The sequence below is a fragment of the Mobula birostris genome, chromosome 20 (genome assembly GCF_030028105.1).
Source record: "Mobula birostris isolate sMobBir1 chromosome 20, sMobBir1.hap1, whole genome shotgun sequence".
In the NCBI taxonomy this organism is placed as follows: Eukaryota; Metazoa; Chordata; class Chondrichthyes; order Myliobatiformes; family Myliobatidae; genus Mobula; species Mobula birostris.
The window spans coordinates 59,730,838-59,756,514 of NC_092389.1; the positions used below are offsets into that span (position 1 = coordinate 59,730,838).

The window sequence follows — 25,677 nt, forward strand, 5'->3', positions numbered from 1 at the left end:
AGCCTACGCAGTAACATAAAAGAAGAAACCTCTTACACTCTCCCCCCACCAAATAAAGTCATGTTGTCATGACTTCTAAATAACTCTCCAACCAATCCTACAGACACAAAAACCCATCCAGATACACAGAGTGACATTGCTCCCCGAACAGTAGACCTTCCGCCTGTCCACGGGCACGACATAGGCCAACATATCTGGGAGCTTCCTAATCCTCCGAGACCTCTGTACACCCTCACCTAAACCCTAACGGCTCGGACACTACTGGGGATACCTCGGGTCTGCTTGCCAACTCCTCTCTCAATCATGCTACCACTACAGCTCTGAGACCCCTGTCCCGTGTCCGGGGCCCCGCTTCTTTCCCCCTTTCTCTTTCTTTCCTCACTTCTCCTTACGCTCTTCCAATCTCCTTCCCACGATCTCCATTCTCCTCCACGGCCCCCCCTCTCTCTCCACCCCCCTTTCTCCTTCTCTTTCTCTCTCTCTGTCTCCCCTATCTCTCTTATCTTTCTCTGTCTATACACATACATTTCCTCAATTTCTCTATCTCCTCTCTTTTCCTCATCTGTTCTCTTTCACACTCTCCCACTCTTTCCTCAATTCTTCCCTACACAGTCACTGCCCTGCATCTTTCCCTTATTGTCTCTTGCCCCATTATGCCCAACCTTTTGCTCGCCTCTCGCCTTCTCCGCAATTCCCCCTTTCCTGTAGCTTGCTGTCTCCGCCACCCACCCGTCCAAACCAGCACCCTCCCCCACCCCGCACCGTGATGACTGTTTCACACACTCAGTCGATTACAGATGTCGTATAATTTCTCGTTGGTTGGAAAGATTCAATGTTTTCTCAGAAGATAAAGGCTTGTGGTTTCAGGGAGAGGCCTGTTTGTTTCCGTTTAGTGTGCTACCGAATAGGCGGGGGAAGGGAGAGGGGGAGGGGAGGGGAGGGGAGGGGAGAGGAGGGGAGGGGAGGGGAGAGGAGGGAAGGGGAGGGGAGAGGAGGGGATAGGATAAATTGGGACATTTGCTTTCAGTGAATCAAGGCACAGTGATAACTTTTGATTCACATCCCCTCCATAAAGATCAATTCATCACCTCGAGACTGGGAGTGCGGTTTCGTGAAATGTAGGGGGACAATTAATTAAATTAACAAATCATACAGATCAATTAATCACAACACTGCGTGAGGTAGATTGTGAAGTTAGTTGTCCATCTCTCAGGAAGTCAGAATGTTCAACGTGTGTGGGGTCTTTGATAATATGGACTGTTTTATTGAGGCAGAGAGATGTGTAAACAGTGTCCATGGTTTGCATGATGTACTGAACTTGTTCACAACTCTCTGCAGCGTTTCCGGTGGCTGCCTTAACCACACGACTAGTTTCCACACAGAATGTATTCTGTAAAAACAGCCAATGGTGCTTACATCTACTGTGATGAAGTGCTTTGAGGAGTTGGTCATGGCTGGAATCAACTCCAACCTCTGCATGGACCTGGACCCACTGCAATTTGCCGATCGCCGATCGTCTCCACTCAGCCTTAGATCAGCAGGACAATAGCAATACACAAGTCAGGCTGCTGATTACAGCTCAGCGTTCAACACAATCAGACCCTCAATTGTAATCAACAAGCTCCAAACCCAGGCCCTCTGTACCTCCTTCTGCAACTGGATCCTCACCAGGAGACCACAGTCTGTGTGGATCAGAAATAACATCTCCTCCTTGCTGACAATCAACACTGACACAACTCAACGATGTGTGCTCAGCCCACTGCTCTACTCTCTCTACACCCACGTCTGTGTGGCCAGGCTCATCTATAAACTTGCTGATGACAGAACTATTGTTGGTGGAATTTCAGATGGTGACGGGGAGGAGGACAGGAGTGAGATCGATCAGCAAGTTGAGTGGTGTCACAGCAACAACCTCGCATTCAACATCATTAAGACAAAGGAATTGATTGTGGATTCAGGAAGGGGAAGTCGAGGGAACACACACCAGTCCTCATCGTGGGATCAGAAGTGAAAAGGGTGAGCAGTTTCCATTCTCTGCCTGTCAACATCTCTGAGGAACTATCCAGGGCCCAACATATTGATGCAGTTACAATGAAGGCACAATATCGGCTATATTTCATTCAGAGATTGAGGGGAATCGGTCTGTCACTAAAAACACTTGCAAATTTCTACAGATGTACTGTGGAGAGCATTCTAACTGGTTGCATCACTGCCTGGTGTGGAGAGGTCACTGCACAGGATCGGAAAATGCTGCAGAAAGTTGTAAACTCAGCCAGCTCCTTCATGGACACTGGACTCCACAGCATCCAGGACACAGTCAAAAGATGATGCCACAAAAAGGTGGCGTCCATCATTAAGGACCCCATCACCCAGGACAGGCCGTCTTCTCATTGATAACATCAAGGAGGATGTACAGGACCCTGGAGACACACTCAATGTTTCAGGAACAGCTTCTTCCCCTCTGTCATCAGATTTCTGAATGGACAATGCAGCATGAACACTTCCTCAGGATTGTCCATCCTGTTGTGCACTACCTTTTAAATTTAATTTTATACATACTTATTGTAATTTGTAGTTTTTATTACTATGTGTCGCAATGTACTGCTGTCACAAAACAGCAAATTTCACCACATATGCCAATGAAATTAAACCTGATTCTGATACACAAACACACACAGCTGGGCTCAGACACACAACACTCCCACATTCCTCCCTTTGTGACTCCCTGCTTGCTCCGTGGCCCCCGGTATGAAGCTCAAACTGTTGCAACACCTGCCCTTTAAATTCATGTCTGAGGGTGTGTTGTATCTGTTCACTGTTAGAGATCGATATTAAATGAAGAGCATTGAATGGGAAGGAAGGTTTGAATACAAGAATAAAGATCTCCTCTGAAGGTATATGGGGTCCTGGTGAGAGCGTACATGGAACACTGTGCACAGCTCTGGTCTCCCTCCCAGAGTCAGCCTGTGGGATGAAGGGAATGAAGAGAAGGTTTCCCAGATTGATTTGGATGGTGAGGTAGCATCCTCAGAGAGATTATAAAAGGTGGTCTGACTGAGACAGACAGAGTCTCACAGATTATTGACCGGGTAGAGGCAGGAATGATGTTTCCTCTGGCTGGGGTGAGGAACCAGGGGTCACAAAATATGAGGTCAGCTGAGCAGGACTGAGATGAGGAGAAGAAATTTCATCACCCAGAGTGCAGTGAATCTTTGGGATTTGCTCCACAAGGTTTCTAAATTCAAAGAGCAAATTTAGGGGCCCTGCGATGCTGGGAACGTTGCAGGAAAGTGGCGCTGAGGTCAAAGTTCCGGCATGTTCTGAGTGAAAGGCAGAACAGGCGCAAGGGGCCGAATGGCCTGCTCCTGTTTCTTGTTTTCTAAAGTCCGAGTTTACCTTTGTGTCTCGTTCTCCTTTGGCCTTCAGCCAGTCGGATTGCACAGCGGAGCGCTGAGAGCACTGGAGATCCATCGGCAGCTCCCGTCTCCCAGCAGCAGGGGTCGGGTCTGGGAGGCAGCTCCGGACAACAGGCCCCGATCCACGGCGGGGTCGGCCGGGAACGCTCTGTGTGGCTGAAACATCTCACTGAGTCCCCGCCAGTCTCTTCACCTCTGCCATCGGAAGGGTTCAAGGCCCCGGCCGGTGTTGCAGCCTTTACCCGAGGTGCAGCTCCCCATCTCCGGCCTCTCCCCAGTCCGCTCCGAGCGCACACTGTCCCGCCCACTGACACTCCTCAGCCAATGGGAGCAACGTTCTCCCAGCGGGACTCGCTGATTGGATGTGAGTGCGTCTGAGGGCGGGCTGCTGCGGTGAGCTGGAGCTGTCAGTCACAGTTTGTTCTCAGAATCAAAGGAAGCTCCCCGAAGCTCAAAGTTCAAATTAAATTTTATTATCAGAGTACATATAAGTCACCCCATACAACCCCGAGTAGCATTTTCCTGCGGACATACTCAGAAAATCTATACAATAGTAACTAGACCAGGATCAGTGAAAGATTAACCAGAGTGCAGAGGTCAACAAACTGCAAATGCAAATATAACTCAATAACAATAAATAAAGAGAACATGAAATAACCGGATTGATTTCTGGAGCTCTCACCGCTCTCCCATGGAATCCGAAGGGCTGAAGGCAAACGGAAACAGGGAGCAAAGGTAAACTCGTGTTTTAGAAAATAATGAATAGGAGCAGGCGTGGCTATTCGGCCCCTTGTACTTATTTTGCTATTCACTCGGAAAATGCCTGCTCTTTCACCTCAGCACCACTTTCCGTCAACGTTCCCATCACCGCTGAGCCCTCAGATATGTCTAATCCATTTAGAAACCTTGTGGAGAAAATTCCAAAGATTCACTGCACTCTGGGTGAGGAAATTTCTTCCCATCTCAGTCCTGCTGAGGTGAACTCGGATTTTGAGTCTGTGACCCCTGGTTCCACACCCCAGCGGGATGAAACATCAGTCCTGCTACCACCCTGTCGATATCCTGTGAGATTGTATTTGTCTCTTATCCCTCTCATTCTGAGACAGGCCCAGTGAGATCTGTCTCAGACAAACCAGCTCTAATGTCACTAATTTTGATACAAGCCCAGTACGATGATTGGTTGTGGGAGCATCTCAATGAACGGCAAGTGAGTACGGTTATCCTGTGTTGTTCAACAGCCTGATGTTTGTGGGCTAGGAACTGTTTCCTAAACCTAGTGGTGTGAGTCCTGAAGCTCTTGTACCTTCTACCTGATTTCAGCAGCGAGTAAAGGGCCTGGTCTGGGTGGTGAGCATCTCTGATGATGGATGCTGCTCTACTCCGACAGCGTTTCATGTAGATGTGCTCAATGGCTGGGAGGGCTTTACCGTGATGTACCGGGCCGAATCCAATACCTTCTGTAGGCTTATCAGGAGGGCGATCAAAATATTTTATCATCGTGACAAATCATACCTGGCTGGCGGCGAGAGGGCCGCTCCCAGTCTGATCCTTGCTGCATGGCCGGAGATCACTCGCACAGCGCACTGCCCCGAGATTACTGCAGTGGAGACGAGACGGTCACTCACCCCTTTGCGGACTGAGGACTGGCGAAGATATGTGGAGAAAGATGCAAGAGCCTGTGTCACAGCAGCTGTGTGACAGAGGCTCACTGATCTTCCGGTAAAGGCATTGCACGTTTTATCCTTGTGAATATTTCATGGCGAATTAAGTTTCACGGTGAATCAACTTCTGGGCCCTGTCCAGATTTGTGGAAACTGGACTTCCATTGGAGTGGAGACAGAAATGGGTAAGTCAGGAATTTTCTTCAAGACTTCACAAATCAAAATAATGTTTTCCACCCTGTGACGTCGAATGTCCAGTCCTGTGTTTTTTTTTTTCCTGCAGGGGACTACCAGGGGAAAGGGCTTCCAATCGCAGGGCTGAGGCCTTCGGAGATTCGGTTGACGTTTCTGTCGCACTGGGATTTTACGGGATGGGGTTGCTAGCCCCATAACAACCCCTCCCGCTTTTGCAGCCGGGCCTGGGCTGTCCATGGCCGAGTTTTTTTTTTCCCGACCTGTTTAATGTGTTTCCGATCCCACCCTTGTATGAAAATCACCACGATTTGTTCCCCACTGACACAGGCAGCGACATGATGTTCATTCCCCGAGTCTGCAGCGCGTGTAGTGGACAATCGCGGTACTGCAGGGGATCAGCAGCTCCCCGAAAGTGAAAGCATTCTGAATCAGGAAGTGCTGGGAGTTAACATGGCTTCGAAAGGACAGGTCGAGAGTTTCACCGAGGAGGTAATCTGTCCCATCTGTCTAGATTTCTTCACCGATCCGGTTATACTGGAGTGTGGACACAACTTCTGTCGCTCTTGTATCACACAGTATTGGGAAAGGGAGGAGAGAAACTCCTGCCCGGAATGTAGGTTGGTGTTTACTGACCGCAACCTCAGGGCCAATCGGGCCTTAGTAAATCTGGCAGAAAAATTTCGAAATCTTATCCCGAATCAGAAAGGGAAGGAAAATAAACTTCACTGCGAGGAACATGAGGAAGAACTGAAGCTGTTTTGTGAAACGGACAAGACACTGATCTGTCTGATCTGTAGAGATGCGCAGAAACACAGAGAGCACCGCTTCATGCCGATTAAAGAAGCCGTTAAAATCTACAAGGTAAAACTAACCCGGATTTTATATTCACCCCATCCTTCCTTGTCCTGTCCTACTTAGCACATGAGCCTCCGTCACTAACATATTATTCTCCGCAACTTTCGCCATCTCCATCAGGATTCTACCAACAAGCACGGCTTTCCCTCCCACAGCCCATCCCACCCACTCCCCACAGCTCTCAGCTCTTTGTGGGAATCACTCTGTACGTAACTTGCTTATCTACTCGCTCCTTCCCACTGATCTACCTCCTGGCATTGACTCCTGAAAGCGGGACAAGTGCTACACATCCTCCCTCGTCACCATTCAGGACTCCAAACACCCCCAATCCCTCCCGTTTCTTCTATGTTTGATTGTCCTCTAGTATTAGATTCCTTCTTCTTCAGCTCTTTCCCTCCTCCACATGCTCCCTCTCAGCTTCTTACTTCATCACCTCCCCCACGTTCCCCCTCACGTTGTCTCACCCATCACCTGTCAGCTGGTTCTCATCCCCAACATTTTTATTCCGGCTCCTGCCCCATTCCTTCCCAGTCCGAATGAAAAGTCTCATCCCGAAACACCGACTGTTTATTTCCCCTGCATAGATGCTGCCTGACTCACTGAGTTCCTCTGGGATTTTGTGTGCCATAATCGGGTTTGATCACCTGTTTTCTTTTCATCCATCTTTGTTTCTATTTCCATCCTTCTCTGACTTCCAGGATCAGCTAGAATCTTCCTTAGACTCTCTCACAAAAAAGAAATCAGACTTCCAGAAAAAGGAGCAGCAACAGAAAGAGAAGATTTCCGGAGTCCGGGTGAGGCTTCCTGAGCGGAATTTCTGATATTACTGTATAGTTTTGCTCACTTTAATGCGGAATAGCAGAGTATCGCAGCTCCAGTGACCCGGGTTCGATTCTGGCCCCTGGTGCTGTCTGTGTGGAGTTTGCATATTTCCCCTGTGACCACGACAGTTTCAGACATATCCCAAGGCACACTGGACAAATGGTTAATTACAATTAACCCCGTGAAGGTCGGGGAGGGTGTATGTGAATCAAGTGAGAGTTAATGGGTCAATGAGCGAGAATAGGTTTCAGGAAAACGTGAGGGAATGAGGTTGACGGGAATGCTCTCAGAACTAGCATGGATTTCAATGGACCGAATGGTCACCTTAATGTCATAAGCAAATACAACACAGCAATACACTAAATTAATCTTCACCTTTCATTCTACAGAAACAGTTACACAGCGTTCAGACCCACATCACATCCCAGTTTGCTGAACTGCGCCAGATTATCACTGAGAAAGAGCAGAGCTTACTCAGGGATCTCAGGACAGAAGAAGCAAAGATTCTAAATGCAATGGAGAAAAATCTTCGAGCGATTCAAAAGAATATTAGGATTATTCAGGAGGAAATCTCAAAGATAAAGGAACAGATGGATCAAAAAGACAGTGTGATATTTCTCAAGGTGAGGGATTTTATTTCAATTTATTTCTGTCAAAGGACATTAAATGAACAGTGGAATATTTGAAGTAAACAGTGGCCATTTCTAACAAATCAGTTGCCGTTGCTGGCGACCTCGCACAGTTTGTTATACTTGTAAGTTGCACCTTCCGATCACTCCAATAATCATGTTCCAAAATGTCGAAGATATATATTCGATCCTTCAATAGCAACATACAATATTGAAGCGATGAAACTTAAGCGTAATTAATCGTAAATTAAACTGCAACGAATTGGTCAACAAAAGGTATGCCATCCATCTGTCCGCAGCTCAAAACAGCCCAGAACAAAGTACTAATACCTCACCTTTTCCTTTTACCACACCCCACTCACGTGACTAGTTACCATAATAACCATGTAACTCAAAATACAACGCAGATTGAAAACAGATGTGTTGCTCCTACACACAACATTTACAAACGGCAGTAAACTGTCTCACCAGACAATTGATACAACTATTCAGTGCTACTATTGTCCCAAAACTGGACTTCTTCAACTTCTGTACATCGCAGGACAGAATCCAATCTTCTCTGAAATGATTTACTCTGATTATAACGCAGAGCTGCTGATTGTGTCTTTGATTATCACATTAAATATTCTCTAAATCTCACATTGACACACAGTTCCAGTCAGGGGCTGTGAGTGTGTCTGGTGCGGTGGGTGTGAGGGTCTCTCTGTCAATCACTGAGAACAAAGAATGTGACCCACAAATCAGATTTATCCGCAATATCCGGTTTCCGCCAGATTATGGAAACATTCACCGATTCTACATCTTCAGATAAGTTTCACACGGGATTATATCCCATTCTCCATCATAAACAGGCCATTCGGTCCATATTCTGCTATCAATTTCACTGCTTCACAAACCTCCACCAACCTACACACCACACCCAGCGACAGTGCTCTGATCTCCACGGTCCCTCATCTATTTCTCTAGGTTACCCATGATATTCAATCTCTGCTGTTCCACTTCAACCACTCCTGTGCCAGTGAGTTCCACATCCTCTTCACTAAATTTCTTATCGGATTCATTATCAAATCCATCACTGATTTGAGTTCGCCCATCTCATCATTCTAACGCTTCATCCAGATGAAAATGCATGACGTGTCCTGTCTTCCTTGCAAGTTTCATCCTCTCAGTAATGGCCCAGCTTTCAGAGAAATACCCTGTAATTTAACCCCTGGTTCTGCATTGTCTGTGTGTGTGAGTGACTGCAGGAGTGGGAATTTTCAACACCGGGTTCTGTATTGTCTGTGTGTGTGAGTGACTGCAGGAGTGGGAATTTTCAACCCCTGGTTCTGTATTGTCTGTGTGTGTGAGTGACTGCAGGAGTGGGAATTTTCAACCCCTGGTTCTGTATTGTCTGTGTGTGTGAGTGGCTGCAGGAGTGGGAATTTTCAACCCCTGGTTCTGTATTGTGTGTGTGAGTGAGTGAGTGACTGCAGGAGTGGGAATTTTCAACCCCTGGTTCTGTATTGTCTGTCTGTGTGAGTGACTGCAGGAGTGGGAATTTTCAACCCCTGGTTCTGTATTGTCTGTGTGTGTGAGTGAGTGACTGCAGGAGTGGGGATTTTCAACCCCTGGTTCTGTATTGTCTGTCTGTGTGAGTGACTGCAGGAGTGGGAATTTTCAACCCCTGGTTCTGCATTGTCTGTGTGTGTGAGTGACTGCAGGAGTGGGAATTTTCAACCCCTGGTTCTGTATTGTCTGTGTGTGTGAGTGAGTGACTGCAGGAGTGGGAATTTTCAACCCCTGGTTCTGTATTGTCTGTCTGTGTGAGTGACTGCAGGAGTGGGAATTTTCAACCCCTGGTTCTGTATTGTCTGTGTGTGTGAGTGACTGCAGGAGTGGGAATTTTCAACCCCTGGTTCTGTATTGTCTGTGTGTGTGAGTGACTGCAGGAGTGGGAATTTTCAACCCCTGGTTCTGTATTGTGTGTGTGTGTGAGTGACTGCAGGAGTGGGAATTTTCAACCCCTGGTTCTGTATTGTCTGTGTGTGTGAGTGAGTGACTGCAGGAGTGGGAATTTTCAACCCCTGGTTCTGTATTGTCTGTCTGTGTGAGTGACTGCAGGAGTGGGAATTTTCAACCCCTGGTTCTGTATTGTCTGTGTGTGTGAGTGACTGCAGGAGTGGGAATTTTCAACCCCTGGTTCTGTATTGTCTGTGTGTGTGAGTGACTGCAGGAGTGGGAATTTTCAACCCCTGGTTCTGTATTGTGTGTGTGTGTGAGTGACTGCAGGAGTGGGAATTTTCAACACCTTGTAATGGTTTGGATGAAATTCAAGATGTCGAGAGTCTCAGTCTATTCAGATTTGTGTTTTATTTATTTCAGGAGGAAGCTCGTCAGAACAGGAGGTAGGACATGCTCTTTACTGAAACCCTGTATGGATTTGTAAAATAGTTTAGAATAGCAGTTTATCACCATCAGTTTACTATTTACAGGATTAATGATGATGTCCCGGAATTGTCAGTGACAGATGAGGCCCTAGCGGTGGAACAATTCGATCACCTCTATTTGCTGAACACAGTGCTGAGAGAAACACTTGATGCCATTAATCGAGGTAAATCTTACAAAGATTCATTTCTTCTTGTTTGTGAGATCACAATTAAGTTCAAATTTGAGACAAAGATTGCTGTAATATTGGGTTGAAGTGGAACTGAAGTTTATTCCACATCAACCTCACCGACTGGGGGGGGGGGGGCGTCACTCTCACATGGTCAGCTGGAGAAGTCAGACCCCTGAACACACCAGCACAGAGCCACAATACAACCAATACACGGGACTGGCCGATGAACCACTGTGTCCCGATCCCAGACCACTGCACTTACACACCAAGACATGAGTTTGAATCCTACCACAGGAGCTGGGAAATTAATACTGACTTGATGATATTGCAGGGAATAAAAGTGGGCTGTGGTCACCGGGCTTGTCAGAAACATACACAAGTCCTTCATGCGCTGTGAGTGCAGACTCTGATTGACGCAGGTCTTCCCCCTTCTGGACCTGCAAGTCTCACTGTTGATCGAGGGAAAAGAGGGGAGCGGAAGTGATTGAGGACTCAGTCGGGAACAGACAGGAGAATCTGTGGATGTGAGCGGGACACCCGAATGGTATGTTGCCTCCTAGGTGCTAGAATCAGGGATGCCTCGGATCGTGTCTGCAGCATTTTAGAGAGTGAGAGAAAACAGCTGGATATGTTGGTATATTTTGGGACCAATGACATTGGAAGTAAAAACAAAGAGGTCCTGAAAATAGAATTTGGAGAGCTTGGTGGAAAGCTCAGAAGCAGTACCTTCAGGTTTATAATTTCCGGATTGCTGCCTGTGCGACGTGCTGGTGAGGGTAGGAGCAGGATAATTTGGCAGATTAAAGCATGCCAGAGAAGCTGGTGCAGGGGGCAGGGCTTCAGGTTTTTGGATCATTGGGATCTTTTTTGGTGGAGAAATGACCTCCTGAAAAGGGATGGGTTGCACCTGGACCCGAGGGAGAACAATATTCTCACAGAGAGGTTTGATAGAGCTGTTGGGGAGGGTTTAAACCAATTTTTTGGGGGTGGGGTGGGGTGGTTAGGAACGAGTGAAGGGGTAGGATTGATGGTAAAAATGCAAAGATAGTGTGCAGTCAGACAGTCAGATGGGGCAGCCAGATACGAGGACAAAACTGCAGCCAGCAGGGTGAGTATCAGTGCATTAGGGATGCAGAATGAAAAAGGTAGCAGGTATGGTGCACAAAGTGTTATTTCTCAATGCATGGAGTATAAAGAATAAGGTGGATGATCTTGTTGCTCGATTACAGATTGTCAGGTATGATGCTGTGGCCATCAGGGAATCATGGCTGAAGGATGGTTGTAGTTGGGAGATGAATGTCCAAGGTTACACATTGTATCGGTGGTATAGGAAGGTAGGCAGAGGGGGTGACATGGCTCTCCTGGTAAATCAATAGAAAGATGTGACATAGGATTGGAAGATGTTGATTCCTTGTGGGTTGAGTTAAGGAAATTCAGAAGTGAAAATGACACTGATGACAGTCACATACAGGATCCCAACAGTAGCTGGATGTGGACCACAGATTACAACTGGAAATAGAGAAGGCCAATGAAACAGATAATGTTACGATAGTCATGGGAGATTTCAACATGCAGGTCAATTGGGAAAATCAGGTTGGTAATGGATCTCAAGAGAGTGAATTTGTTGAATGCCATGTGATAACCTTTTAGAGCAGTTTGTCATTGAGCCAACTCGGGGAACAGCTCTACTGGATTGGGTGTTATGTATTGAACTGGAGGTGATATCTTAGAGAAAAAAAAAAACCCGAGGAGGCCGTGCTCACAACATGACTGCGTTCAGATAAGGAAAAAGTAAAGTCTGACGTTGTAGTATTCCAGAGGAGTAAAAGAAATTACAGTGGTCTGAAAGAGGAGTTGGCCAAAGTAAATTGGAGGGAGATGTTGTCTGGGATGACAGCAGAGCAGAAATGGTATCAGATTCTGGGAAAATGAGGAAGGTGAAGGATAGATGTATTCCAAAAATAAATAAATACTCAAATGGCAAAATAGTACAATCGTGGCTGATAAGGGAAGACAAGCTAATGTAAATGCCAAAGAGTGGGCATACAACAAAGTGAAAATTAATAGGAGACAGAGTATTGGGAGGCTTTTAAATACCTACAGAGAGGAACTGAAAAAAATGATTGGGAGGGGAAAAATGAAATATGGAATTGAATTGAATTGACTTTATTAGAAACATAGAAAATAGGTGCAGGAATAGGCCATTCGGCACTTCGAACCTGCACCGACATTTATTATGATCATGGCTGATCATCCAACTCAGAACCCCGCCCCAGCCTTCCCTCCATACCCCCTGACCCCCGTAGCCACAAGGGCCATATCTAACTCCCTCTTAAATATAGCCAATGAACTGGCCTCAACTGTTTCCTGTGGCAGAGAATTCCACAGATTCACCACTCTCTGTGTGAAGAAGTTTTTCCTAATCTCGGTCCTAAAAGGCTTCCCCTTTATCCACAAACTGTGACCCCTCGTTCTGGACTTCTCCAACATCGGGAACAATCTTCCTGCATCTGGCCCGTCCAATCCCTTTAGGATTTTACACGTTTCAATCAGATCCCCCCTCAATCTTTTAAATTCCAAGGAGTACAAGCCCAGTTCATCCAGTCTTTCTTCATATGAAAGTCCTGCCATCCCAGGAATCAATCTGGTGAACCTTCTTTGTACTTCCTCTATGGCAAGGATGTCTTTCCTCAGATTAGGGGACCAAAATTGCACACAATACTCCAGGTGTGGTCTCACCAAGGCCTTGTACAACTGTAGTAGTACCTTCCTGCTCCTGTACTCGAATCCTCTCGCTATAACTGCCAGCATACTATTTGCCTTTTTCACCGCCTGCTGTACCTGCATGCCCACTTTCAATGACTGGTGTACAATGACACCCAGGTCTCGTTGCAACTCCCCTTTTCCTAATCGACCACCATTCAGATAATAATCTGTTTTCCTATTTTTGCCACCAAAGTGGATAACTTCACATTTATCCACATTAAACTGCATCTGCCATGAATTTGCCCACTCACCCAACCTATCCAAGTCACCCTGCATCTCTTAGCATCCTCCTCACAGCTAACACTGCCGCCCAGCTTCGTGTAATCCGCAAACTTGGAGATGCTGCATTTAATTCCCTCATCCAAGTCATTAATATATATTGTAAACAACTGGGGTCCCAGCACTGAGCCTTGCGGTACCCCACTAGTCACTGCCTGCCATTCTGAAAAGGTCCCGTTTATTCCCACTCTTTGCTTCCTGTCTGCTAACCAATTCTCTATCCACATCAATACCTTACCCCCAATACCGTGTGCTTTAAGTTTGCACACTAATCTCCTGTGTGGGACCTTGTCAAAAGCCTTTTGAAAATCCAAATATACCACATCCACTGGTTCTCCCCTATCCACTCTACTAGTTATATCCTCAAAAAATTCTATGAGATTCGTCAGACATGACTTTCCTTTCACAAATCCATGCTGACTTTGTCCAATGATTTCACCGCTTTCCAAATGTGCTGTTATCACATCTTTGATAACTGACTCCAGCAGTTTCCCCACCACCGATGTTAGGCTAACCGTTCTATAATTCCCTGGTTTCTCTCTCCCTCCTTTTTTAAAAAGTGGGGTTACATTAGCCACCCTCTAATCCGCAGGAACTAGTCCAGAATCTAACCAGTTTTGAAAAATTATCACTAATGCATCCACTATTTCTTGGGCTACTTCCTTAAGCACTCTAGGATGCAGAACATCTGGCCCTGGGGATTTATCTGCCTTTAATCCCTTCAATTTACCCAACACCACTTCCCTACTAACATGTATTTCGCTCAGTTCCTCCATCTCACTGGACCCTCTGTCCCCTACTATTTCTGGAAGATTATTTATGTCCTCCTTAGTGAAGATAGAACTAAAGTAATTATTCAATTGGTCTGCCATGTCCTTGCTCCCCATAATCAATTCACCTGTTTCTGTCAGTAAGGGACCTACATTTGTCTTTACCAGTCTTTTCCTTTTTACATATCTATAAAAGCTTTTACAGTCAGTTTTTATGTTCCCTGCCAGTTTTCTCTCATAATCTTTTTTTCCCCCTTCCTAATTAAGCCCTTTGTCCTCCTCTGCTGAACTCTGAATTTCTCCCAGTCCTCAGGTGAGCCACTTTTTCTGGCTAATTTGTATGCTTCTTCTTTGGAATTGATACTATCCCTAATTTCTCTTGTCAGCCACGGGTGCACTACCTTCCTTGATTTATTCTTTTGCCAAACTGGGATGAACAATTGTTGTAGTTTATCCATGCAATCCTTAAATACTTGCCATTGCATATCCACCGTCAATCCTTTAAGTGTCATTTGCCAGTCTATCTCAGCTAATTCACGTCTCATACCTTCAAAGTTACCCCTCTTTAAGTTCAGAACCTTTGTTTCTGAATTAACTATGTCACTCTCCATCTTAATGAAGAATTCCACCATATTATGGTCACTCTTACCCAAGGGGCCTCTCACGACAAGATTGCTAATTAACCCTTCCTCATTGCTCAAAACCCAGTCTAGAATAGCCTGCTCTCTAGTTGGTTCCTCGACATGTTGGTTCAAGAAACCATCCCGCATACATTCCAAGAAATCCTCTTCCTCAGCACCTTTCTATTCTTTCTATAAACGAGCAGGAAAAATACTTATATATCCTTACATCCTTTCTATAAACGAGCAGGAAAAATCTTCCGACTAAATGTGCAGTTTATAGTAATTTATGATAAATAATATGTATAACATTCCAGTCAATATAACATAGAAATGCAGTTGTCTCAGCACAAGTTAAGCAGTCTGATGGCCTGGTGGAAGAAGCTGTCCCCGGACCCTGTTGGTTCTGGCTTTTATGCTGTGGTACCAGTTCCTGTATGGTAGCGACTGGTACAGTTTGTTGTTGGGGTGACCTGGGTCTCCAATGATACTTCAGGCCCTTTTTACACACCTGCCTTTATAAAACAAGTAAGCAAACAATATCAAGCAACACACATCAAAGTTGCTGGCGAACGCAGCAGGTCAAAGAAACAAACAATATCAAATTGATTTTCAAGTATTGTGAAAAAAAAATAGAGATGAGAGTGGATATAGGGCCACTAGAAAATGAGGCCGGATATGTAATAACAGGGGACAAAGAGATGACAGATGAACTAAATGAGTATTTTCATCAGTCTTCACTGTGGAAGACACTGGCACTGTGCCAGGTGCTGAAGAGTGCGAGGGAAGAGAAGTGAGTGCAGTTACTGTTACAAGGGAGAAGGTGCTCAGAAAAGGACATAAGTCACCCGGAGCAGATGAACTGCACCCTAGTGTTCTGAAAGAGGTAACGGTAGACATTGTGGAGGCATTTGAAATGATCTTTCAAAAGTTATTGGACTCTGGTGTGGTGCCAGAGGACTGGAAATTACAAATGTCACCCAACACTTAGTCATGAGGAAGGCAGCAGAAATGAAGTTATAGACCAGTTAGCCTCACCTCTGTGGGTGGGAAGACATTAGTGTCAATTGTTAAGTATGAGGTTATGGAATACTTGGTGATACTGGACAAGATAGGACACGTTGGCGTATAATAAGATTGGTGGAGGGGCCGGTAGTGTTGAGGAAACGGGTAGGCTGAGGAAGGACTTGGATGAGGAGACTGGGCAAGAAAGTGGCAAATGATACACAATGCTGGGAAATTCATGGTCATGCATTGTGGTAGGAGATATAATATGCAGATTATTTAAAATGGGGAGACAATTCAAAAATCTGAGATTCAGATGGATGTGGGAATCCTTCTGCAGAACCCCCTGAAGGTTAACTTGCAGGTAGAGTCAGTTGTGAGGAAGGTAAATGCAATGTTAGCATTCAGTTCCAGGAGTTTAGTGTACAGGAGCAGGGATGTGATGTTGAGGATTTATAAGGCAATGGTGAGGCATTACCTTGAGTATTGTGAACAGTTTTGGGCTCCTCATCTGAGAAAAGATGTGCTGGCATCCTAGAGGGTTCAGAGGAAGTTCACAAGGATGATTCCGGGAATGAAAGGGTTATGAGACTTGAAACGTTTGATAGCTCTGTGCCTGTACTCACTGGAAATTTAGAAAGATTATGGGGGAATCTCATTGAAACCTTTTGAATGTTGAAAGGCCAAGACAGAGTAGATGTGGGAAGGATGTTTCCCATAGTGGGGGAGTCTGGGACAAGAGGGCACAGTCTCAAGATACAGGGGCGTCTTATTTAAAAACAGAAACGCAGAGAAATTTCTTCAGCCAGAGGGTGGTGAATTTGCAGAACTTGTTACCACAGGCAGCCGTGGAGGCCAGGTCGTTGGGCATATTTAAGGCCGAGCTTGACAGGTTCTAGATTGCACACAGTATCAGAGGTTGTGGCAAGAAGGCCGGGGAGTGGGGCTGAGGAGGAGAAGAAAAGGATCAGCCATGATTGAATGGCGGAGCAGTCACAGTGGGCCAAATGGCCAAATTCTGCTCCTATGCGTTAGGGTCTTGTGGTTATCAGACCACAACATTGAAGCATTGTGGGAATGAGCCCAGACAACCCAGCCAGCATTGACATCATTCAGGATTTCATCTCAGGAGAAGCACACACAGCATAACCAGACTGGCAAAACAGCCCGACACACATATACACAAGAAGGATTGGCAGATTGTTGTCAGAGACGCAGCAATGTACGTTGATATTTCCTTCAGTAACCTAGAAACTATTCTCTTCAGACACGGTAATTTATTTGCTTAAACAACTCACACGTGTCACACATTGTCAGCACACACCAGACATGTGATGACACACTGTAACACACAAGTACTTCAATGTGCACAGACACACTGATATTTACCACAATCAACACACGCACACACACACACACACAAACACACACACATAATATCTAAGTGTGACACATGGCCAAAGAAATAGGCCCACGTTCGTTCTGACTTAGGAATGAAATCTGCCGTCCTTACCCAGTCTGTTCTGCACACTGAGCTGCCCTCTGATGCGACGTCACATCAACAGTTCACAGACAGACTCCAGGGTGAGATTCCTCAGGAGGATGATCTGGGAGGGTTTGACGGATGTTGAACCCACGGCCCACTTCATCCATCTGCAAGACTGAGATGTCTTCCTGAGCGTGTCCCGTTTGTGTGTATTTGTCCCACATCCCTCTAACCATTTCCTATCTATGTACCTGTGTAACTTCATCTTAAAATATTTTAATTTTACCTGTTTCTACAGCATGTGACAACAAATGCCGTACACCCACCTCCCTCTCTGTGAGAATGTTACCCCACAGATCCCTCATAAAAACTTCCCCTCTCACTTTCAATCTGAGCCCTCTGGTTCTGTACTCCCATTTCTCAGAAAAAGACTCACTTTATCTCAGCCCATTGTGAATGTATTTATTTCGATAAGGGGTCATCCCTCAACATCCTACACTACAGCTAAATAGCCCAAGCTTATCCACTCTCTACATTTAATCCAAGCCCCCCAGTCCGGGTAACATCCTCCTGAACCTTCCTGTCCAGTGTAATGATGCCCTACACAGGTTTACTGTGGTTCAGAAGCCAGACGGTGCATTGGTCTTCATCAATCGTGGGACTGAGTTTAAGAGCCGAGAGGTAATGTTGCAGCTATATAGGACACTGGTCAGACCCCACTTGGAGTACTGTGCTCAATTCTGGTCACTTCACTACAACTACAGGAAGGACGTGGAAACCATAGAAAGGGTGCAGAGGAGATTTACAAGGATGTCGCCTGTTTTTGCCGGCGGGGTGGTGGGGGGGGGGGGAGGTATGCCTTATGAGAACAGGTGAAGTGAACTCGGCCTTTTCTCCTTGGAGCGACTGAGGATAACAGGTGACCTGATAGAGGTGTACAAGATAATGAGAGGCATTGATCGCGTGGATATGGGGAAATGATCGTGTGGATATTAAATGGGGAAAGAATTCAAAGTTCTGAGATGCAATGGGACTTGGGAGTCCTCGTACAGGATACCCTTAAAGTTAACCTCCAGGTTGAGTCAGTAGTGAAGAAGGCGAATGCAATGTTGGCATTCAGTTCTAGAGGACAAGAGTATAGGAGCAGGGATGTGATGTTGAGGCTCTATAAGGCGCTGGTGAGACCTCGCTTGGAGTACTGTGGGCAGTTTTGGTCTCCTTATTTAAGAAAGGATGTCCTGACGTTGGAGAGGGTACAGAGAAGATTCACTAGAATGATTCTGGGAATGAGAGGGTTAACATATGAGGAGCATTTGTCCGCTCTTGGACTGTATTCCTTGGAGTTTAGAAGAATGAAGGGAGACCTCATAGAAACATTTTGAATGTTAAAAGGCATGGACAAAGTGGATGTGGCAAAGTTGTTTCCCATGATGGGGGAGTCTAGTACGAGAGAGCATGACTTAAGGATTGAAGGGCGCCCATTCAGAACAGAAATGTGAAGAAATTTTTTTAGTCAGAGGGTGGTGAATCTATGGAATTTGTTGCCAAGGGCAGCAGTGGAGACCAAGTCATTGGGTGTATTTAAGGCAGAGATTTATAGGTATCTGAGTAGCCAGGGCATCAAGGGTTATGGTGAGAAGGCGGGGGAGTGGGACTAAATAGGATAAAATGGATCAGCTCATGATAAAATGGCGGAGCAGACTCGATGGGCCGAATGGCCTACTTCTGCTCCTTTGTCTTCTGGTCTTATGGTCTTATGGATAGTCAGAGGCTTTTTCCCAGGGCTGAAATGGCTAGCATGAGAGGGCATAGTTTGAAGGTGCTTGGAAGGAGATACAGAGATGTCGGAGGTATGTTTTTTATGCAGAGAATGGTGAGTGCGCGGAACGGGCTGCTGGTGGTGGTGCTGCAGCCGGAAACGACAGGGTCTTTTAAGAAACTCATGAATGGCTACATGGAGCTTATAAAAATAGAGGGCCATGGGTAAGGCCTAGGTAGTTCTAAGGTAGGGACATGTTCAACACAGCTTTGTGGGCCGAAGGGCCTGTATTGTGTTCTATGTTTTCTGTGTTTCTATGTTTCACTATATTCGGGGACGTGGAAATGCAGACAATACCCGAACTGTAGTCTATCATTGATATCATAGACCTTGCTTAAGTTCATGTGGACAGTGTCGAATAGGCTGATGAATACAGGACTGAAGGTGTTATATTTGATTGCTCCAGTATACGGAATAAGGTAGATGATGTTGTAGCACAGGTAGAGATTGGCAGGTATAACGTTGTTGGCGTCACTGAGTTGTGGCTGAAAGGAGATGCTGGCTTGAAGCCCAACATCCAAGGATACACCTTGTGTTCAAAGGACAGGCAGGTAGGCAGAGGGGATGGGGAGGCTCTGTTGTAAAAAATGAAATAAAATCCTTAGAGAGAGGTGACATAGGATTGGAAGGTGTCGAATCATTGTGGGTAGAGTTAAGAAGCTACAAGGGTAAAAAGACACTGATGGTAATTATATACAGACCTCCAAATAGTAGCCAGGATCGAAATGGGATACAACTTACACAAGGAAATGGAAAAAAAAATGCAATGTGACAGTCGGAATTGGGGATTTCAACAAGGAGGTAGATTGGGAAAATCATGTTGGTGCTGCATCCCAAGAGAGGGAATTTGTAGAATGTCCCCAAGATGGCTTTTTAGAACCACTTGTGGTTGAGCCCAATGGAATAAAGGCAACTCTGGAGTGAGGTTTGTATAACGAACCAGATATGATTTGGGAGACTAAGGGAAAAGAATCTTTAGGAAGCAGTGATCATAAAATGATAGAATTCACCCCAGAGTTTGAGAGGGAGATAAAGTCAGATGTATCGGTATTAGAGTGGAGTAAAGTTAGTTACAGAGGCATGAGGGAGGAGCTGACCAAAGTAGATAAGAGAGGGGACACCAGCAGGGATGATAGCAGAACACCAAAGACTGGAATTTCAGGGGGCAATTTGGATAGATAAATCCCAAAGACGGAGGAGTATTATCCACGGAGGATGTGGCAACCTTGTTTAAGAAGGGAAGTCAAAGACAGCATAAAAGTGAAAGAGAGGGCATACAATAGAGCAAAAATTAGCAGGATGTTGAAGTGTTGAGGAGATTTTGATAATCAACAGAAAGCAATTACAAAGCCCGAAGGAGAGAAAATGAGATATGAGGGAAAGCTTGCCTACAATACTCAAGAGGACACAAAACTCTAAAGAGTAAAAGAGAGGCAAGAGTGGATATTGGACCCCAAGGAAGTGACACTGGAGAGGAGACATGTGACAAAAGACATTGTCGAAGTACTTATTTAATATTTTGTGTCAACCCTCACTGTGGAAGATACCAGCTGTATGTCAGAAATGTGAGAGTGTCTGGGGACAGAATTGAGTGTTGTTGATGTTACTGAGGAGAAAGTGCGTGGGAAGATTGAAAGTCTGAAGGTACCTGGACCAGATGGACTACACCCCAGTGTTCAGAAAGAGTTAGCTGAAGAGAATATGGGGGCATTAGTAATGATCATTCAGGAATCACTAGATAATTGGACATTCAAGACGAATGGAAATTGCAAAGGTCACTTCACTCTTTATGACGGGAGAGCAGCTGTGGAAAGAAAATTACAGGTGAGTTAGTCTGGATGTGGTGTGCTTGGAAAGATGCTGGAGTCCAGTATTAATGGAACTGCTTTTGGGTACATGGAGGCACAGGATAAAATAGGGCAAAGACAGCGTGTCTTCCCTGAAGGGGAAATCTTGCCCGACAAATCTGCTGGAATTCTTCGAGGAACACAAAGCCAAGATAGACAAAGAATGATTTGGATGACAGAGTTGTTGCCTTTGTGGCCAAGTCTGCAGATGATATGAAGTTAGGTGAAGGGGAAGGTAGTGGTGCAGAAGCTCAGAGCCTGGGGAAGGACAGAGACAGATTCGAAAATGGACAAAGATGTGATAGATGGATTATCGAGTAGGGAAGTCGTGCATGCAATTTGGTAGACGGAATAAAGGCATAGACGATTTTGTAAACAGTGAGAAAATTCAAAAATCAGAGGCGCAGAAGGGACTTGGGTGTCCTTGTGCAGGATTCCCTAATGGTTAATTGCAGTTTGTGTCAGTGTTAAGATCGGCAAGCTCAATATTAGCATTCATTTCGAGAGGATTCAAATAGTATGTAATTGTGAGGTTTTATAAGGCATTGGTCAGACCACATTCAGAGTATTGTGAGCAGTTTTGGGTCCCTTATATCGGAAAAGATGTGCTGGCATTGGAAAGGGTCCAGGAGGTTCACAAGAATGATTTCAGGAATGAAAGAGTTAACATATGAGGAGTGTTTGATGGTTTTGGGCTGTACTCATGGGAGTTTAGAAGAATGGCTGATTTATTATCCCTCTCAACTCTACTCTCCCGCCTCCTCCCCATAACATTTGACACCCTGACTAATCAAGAAGTTTACATATCAACTGCTGCTTTAAAAATCACACACGAGAAAATCTGCAGATGCTGGTAATCCAAGCAACACAGGTCCTGATGAAGGGTCTTTGCCTGATCTCACTGAATCCTACCCGGAGAGAGTGGATATCGGAAGGATGTTTCCTATATAGTGGGTGGGTCGAGAACACAAGGCACAGCCTCCGGCCAGAGGATGTCCATTTAGAACAGAGATGAGGAGTAATTCCTTTATCCACAGGAGAGTGAATCTGCCACAGGGAATATATTTCATTGAGTATATTTAAGGTGAAGCCACACACACAAAATGCTGGAGGAACTCAGCAGGCCAGGAAGCATCTATGGAAAAGAGTGAACTGTTGATGGTTCAGGCTGAAATCCTGCATCAGGACCTGTGTTGTTTCAGGGTCCCTGGAAATTCATCCCCCGTCCAAATGAGGGGCTGCGGGTGATGAATGTTAACATTGAATGAAGGGCCTGTTCCTGTGCTGTACTATTCTATGTTCTCTGTTCCCTGTTCAGAAGAAAGAGAGGAGATCTCAGGGAAACAAAAAATTCTTCTGGGGTCAACAGGCAGGATACAGGGAGGATGTTTCTCCTGTCTGAGGAGTCAAGGGTCAGGGGTCACTGTCTGTTTGGAATTCTCAGCACCCGTACGGGGAGGGGGGGTTTGGGGGTTCTTATCCATTCAGTGATTTGGGTGCGAATGTCGGTGGCATAGTTGGTAGATTTGTGGGTGACACTAAAATTCATGGTACAGTGGACAGCAAAGAGGGTTATCTCTGTTTACACCGGGCCCTTGATCAACTGTAGAAGTGGGTACAGTCACAATGTTTCTAAATTCATCTTGGCAGGGACGTGGATCTGTTTAAATACATTCACTCACCCCCTTCCCATCTTAATCCACTCCTTTCCAGCACTCGTTCGCTGTCTATTTCCGTTCTTGAGGGAAGATGTCGACCTGAAACGTAGACTGTCCATCTCTCTCCACACCTCCTATCTGACCCGCTCGGCTCCTCCAGCATTTTGTGTCTGTTTGATGGGGAAATTTCTGCTCTCCGTCCTGCGCAAAACCCTTGGGGAGACATTAATTGTCCATCCGCTTTCATCGAGTCAAACCACGAGAAAAGTCCGTGTCTGCCACCCGACTGCGCCTGAGGCCGAGCAGCCTTTACCCCGATCCCCGGGGCCGCGCTGCCCGAGTCTGCCCCGATCCCCGGGGCCGCGCTGCCCGAGTCTCCCCCCGGTCACCTGGACAGCGTGCCCGAGTCTCCCCCGATCCCCGGGGCCGCGCTGCCCGAGTCTCCCCCGGTCCCCGGGGCCGCGCTGCCCGAGTCTCCCCCAGATCCCGGGGGCCGCGCTGCCCGAGTCTCCCCCCGATCCCCGGGGACTCTCTAATTCTCTGCTTCTCCCCCCAGTCTCTGTCACCCTGGATGTGGAAACGGCGAGTCCGTATCTCGAGGTGTCTGAGGATCGGAAGAGTGTGAGATTCACTGTGACCCGGAGGAATCTCCCTGACACCGGGAAGAGATTCACATTCTGGGCTTGTGTGCTGGGATCGGAGGGATTCACATCGGGGAGACATTACTGGGAGGTGGAGGTGACGGGGATTCGGGTCTGGTGTCTGGGAGTCGCCGCAGAGTCTGTGGAGAGGAAGACACGGGTCGGACTGAGACCGGAGACCGGATTCTGGGTCATCGGGCGGGTTGGTGACGTGTTACATCGGGATTGTGACGTGTTCGATGACGAGCCCCGTCTCCCTGACGGTCCCATCCCCGGGAGGGTGGGAGTTTATCTCAGTTACCAGTCCGGGACAGTTTCATTTTACAACGCGGAGACCAAGTCCCATCTCCACACCTTCACCGGGAATAAATTCACGGGGAAACTTTATCCTTTCTTCGTGGCCTGGGATGAAAACCAGTGGCTGAGAATCTGCTCCGGTTCCGCTCCGGGTCTGTAAACGGGTCGGGTCCCGGGGCCGGCGTCAGGAGTAAAGTCTCTGTAAATATAAATGTGCGGAGAGTGAAATAAACACGAGATGAGAATTATCGATCCGTTAATTTTAACTCGTTCACCGCATCCGACAACAGAACAGAAACACCGCGGATTCAGCCGCAGCCGCGGGGCGGCGGGTCCTGAGCTCCCCCGGGTCCTAAAGTCCACCAGCACTGAGACAGGTTAAATGGGACAAGTGGGGCGGTGCTGACAGGAAAAGACAGTGAAGATTGATACAATGTGCTCATTAAGTTCATCTGACATTTCTTTGTCCCCATCACTACCTCACCAGCATCATTTTCCAATCCAATATCAACTCTCATCTCCCTTTCACTCTTCATGTAACTGAAAATGAACTTTTAGTGTCCTGCTTTATATTATTAGCTAGTTTGCTTCATATTTCATCTTTAGCAGTCTTATGGCTTTTTTTTTCGTTGCCTTTTGTTGGATTTTAAGAGCATCCCAATAATCCAACATCCCACTCACCTTTGCTCCCTTATATGCCATTTCCTTAGGTAACACGCAGTCCTTAACTTCCCTTGTCAGCCATGGATTCCCACCGCTGCCATCTGAGAAATTCTTCTGTGGGACATGTCTCTCCTGCGCCTTGTAATCTATTCCCAGATACGTCAGCCACCTCCGTTCAGCCATCGTCCCCACAGTATCCCTCTACAATTGACCTGGGCAAGCTCCTCTCTCATGCCTCTGTAATTCCCTTTATTCCATTGCGAGACTGATACATGTGACTTGGGCTTCTCCCTATGAAAATGCAGTATGAATTCAATTATATTATCATCACTGCCTCTGACGGGTTCCTTTACTTTCAGCTCCTGGAGATGATCAGGGTTATTACACAACACCCAATCCTAGATGGACTTTCCCCGAGTAGCCCAAACACAAGCTGCTTTAAAAAGCCGTCTCATAGGCATTCAACAAACGCCCTATCGTGATCTAACAACAACCTGATTTTCCCAACCCTTTGCATATTGATGTCCCCGATATAATTGTGACGCTACCGTTATTATAGGCCTTTGTCCGTTCCATACTGTGAATTAATTTAAAGCCAGTCCCTTAACTTAATAAGTTTTTATCTGAAAACAACCAACCCCACCAAAGATTGTACTGGAGACTGCATTTGATTTTTTTTCAGCCATATCTGCTTCACACTGAAATAGTATGTGTTTACCAGTTTCATAATGATAAAATGTACACGACACAGAATGATGTTTTCCAGTTAGATACAAGGCATAATTAAACATCGTGTGGGCATTTCTAAGTCGTGTCAATATCATTTCTTCCATTCTTATTTTTGGCCCTTCTTCCATAAACCCGATTGGTTTATGTATTCTGTGAAGGTGCCTGTCCTGTATCCTACAAGTCTTGCCATAAGTCCCTAACTCTTAACACTACTAACCCCTAAGCTAAGATTTGCTAAGTGGAAAGTCTATATCCACAGTTGAACTTTTAACGTGTTGTGTTGCTAAACAGTCAACCCCATCATTTCCCTCACCAGTGCGATGTGCAGGGCCCATAAGGTGCAGACACATAAACCAAATTTGCATATGAAATACTGCTTGACGAGGTCCCAACAGTCAATCTGACCTACTGCTAGAATGACATGTTTTAAGGCTCATCAAACCCTTTTCTTGCTTTTTAAATCTTTTTATTAATTATTATTGAAAATCAACTACAGAGAAAAATACATCAAAATAATCAAGATAACATATCTAAGTTGGATGATCAGCCATAATCATAATAAATGACGGTGCAGGCTCGAAGGGCCGAATAGCCTACTCCTGCACCTATTTTCTATGTTTCTATATCCATATATAGAGTAAGAGTTAAATTATCAACCAGGCTAAACAGAAAAACAATAATAATCAAAAAAACAAAGTATTAAAGCTTTTTTTTATGGAAAAAAGGCAAGAAGGAATAAAAAGGAACCCCTACTAACTAAAACGGAGAAAACCCCTAATAACTAAAAAAAAAGGGGGGGGGAACCCATTTGGAGCACAACCCCGGAGCTTTGCGCCATACAAGCTTCCATAAAGAAGACATCAAACTACCAACCAAATTCATATAACCAAGCATCAGAAAAGGACCATCTTAATTAACTC

At 45.8% G+C, this 25,677-nt stretch overlaps 2 protein-coding genes across 5 annotated transcripts in view; one reads left to right on the forward strand and one right to left on the reverse strand.

The window, feature by feature from the left end:
* The window catches only part of LOC140185016 (probable G-protein coupled receptor 139), a 25,501-nt gene extending 21,048 nt beyond the window's left edge, over positions 1 to 4,453 (reverse strand). The window contains exon 1 of the mRNA XM_072238242.1: positions 3,397 to 4,453. The gene's annotated coding sequence lies outside the window, so the exon portion shown is untranslated. The remainder of the gene's footprint in view (positions 1 to 3,396) is intronic.
* On the forward strand, positions 1,285 to 24,816 carry LOC140185307 (zinc-binding protein A33-like). 4 transcript variants are annotated; one of them, XM_072238699.1, is made up of 7 exons: positions 1,285 to 5,262; positions 5,361 to 6,133; positions 6,826 to 6,921; positions 7,339 to 7,572; positions 9,943 to 9,965; positions 10,053 to 10,171; positions 22,984 to 24,816. In XM_072238699.1, exons 2-7 carry the CDS (start codon positions 5,723 to 5,725, stop codon positions 23,523 to 23,525), a joined length of 1,425 nt encoding a protein of 474 aa, XP_072094800.1. In that variant the 5' UTR covers positions 1,285 to 5,262; positions 5,361 to 5,722; the 3' UTR covers positions 23,526 to 24,816. The 4 variants fall into 4 exon arrangements, with proteins under 4 accessions (XP_072094800.1, XP_072094801.1, XP_072094802.1 ...); XM_072238700.1 differs by having other exon boundaries at positions 1,285 to 4,151; XM_072238701.1 differs by having other exon boundaries at positions 1,285 to 4,151; positions 5,600 to 6,133.
* The last annotated feature ends 861 nt before the right edge of the window (positions 24,817 to 25,677 follow it).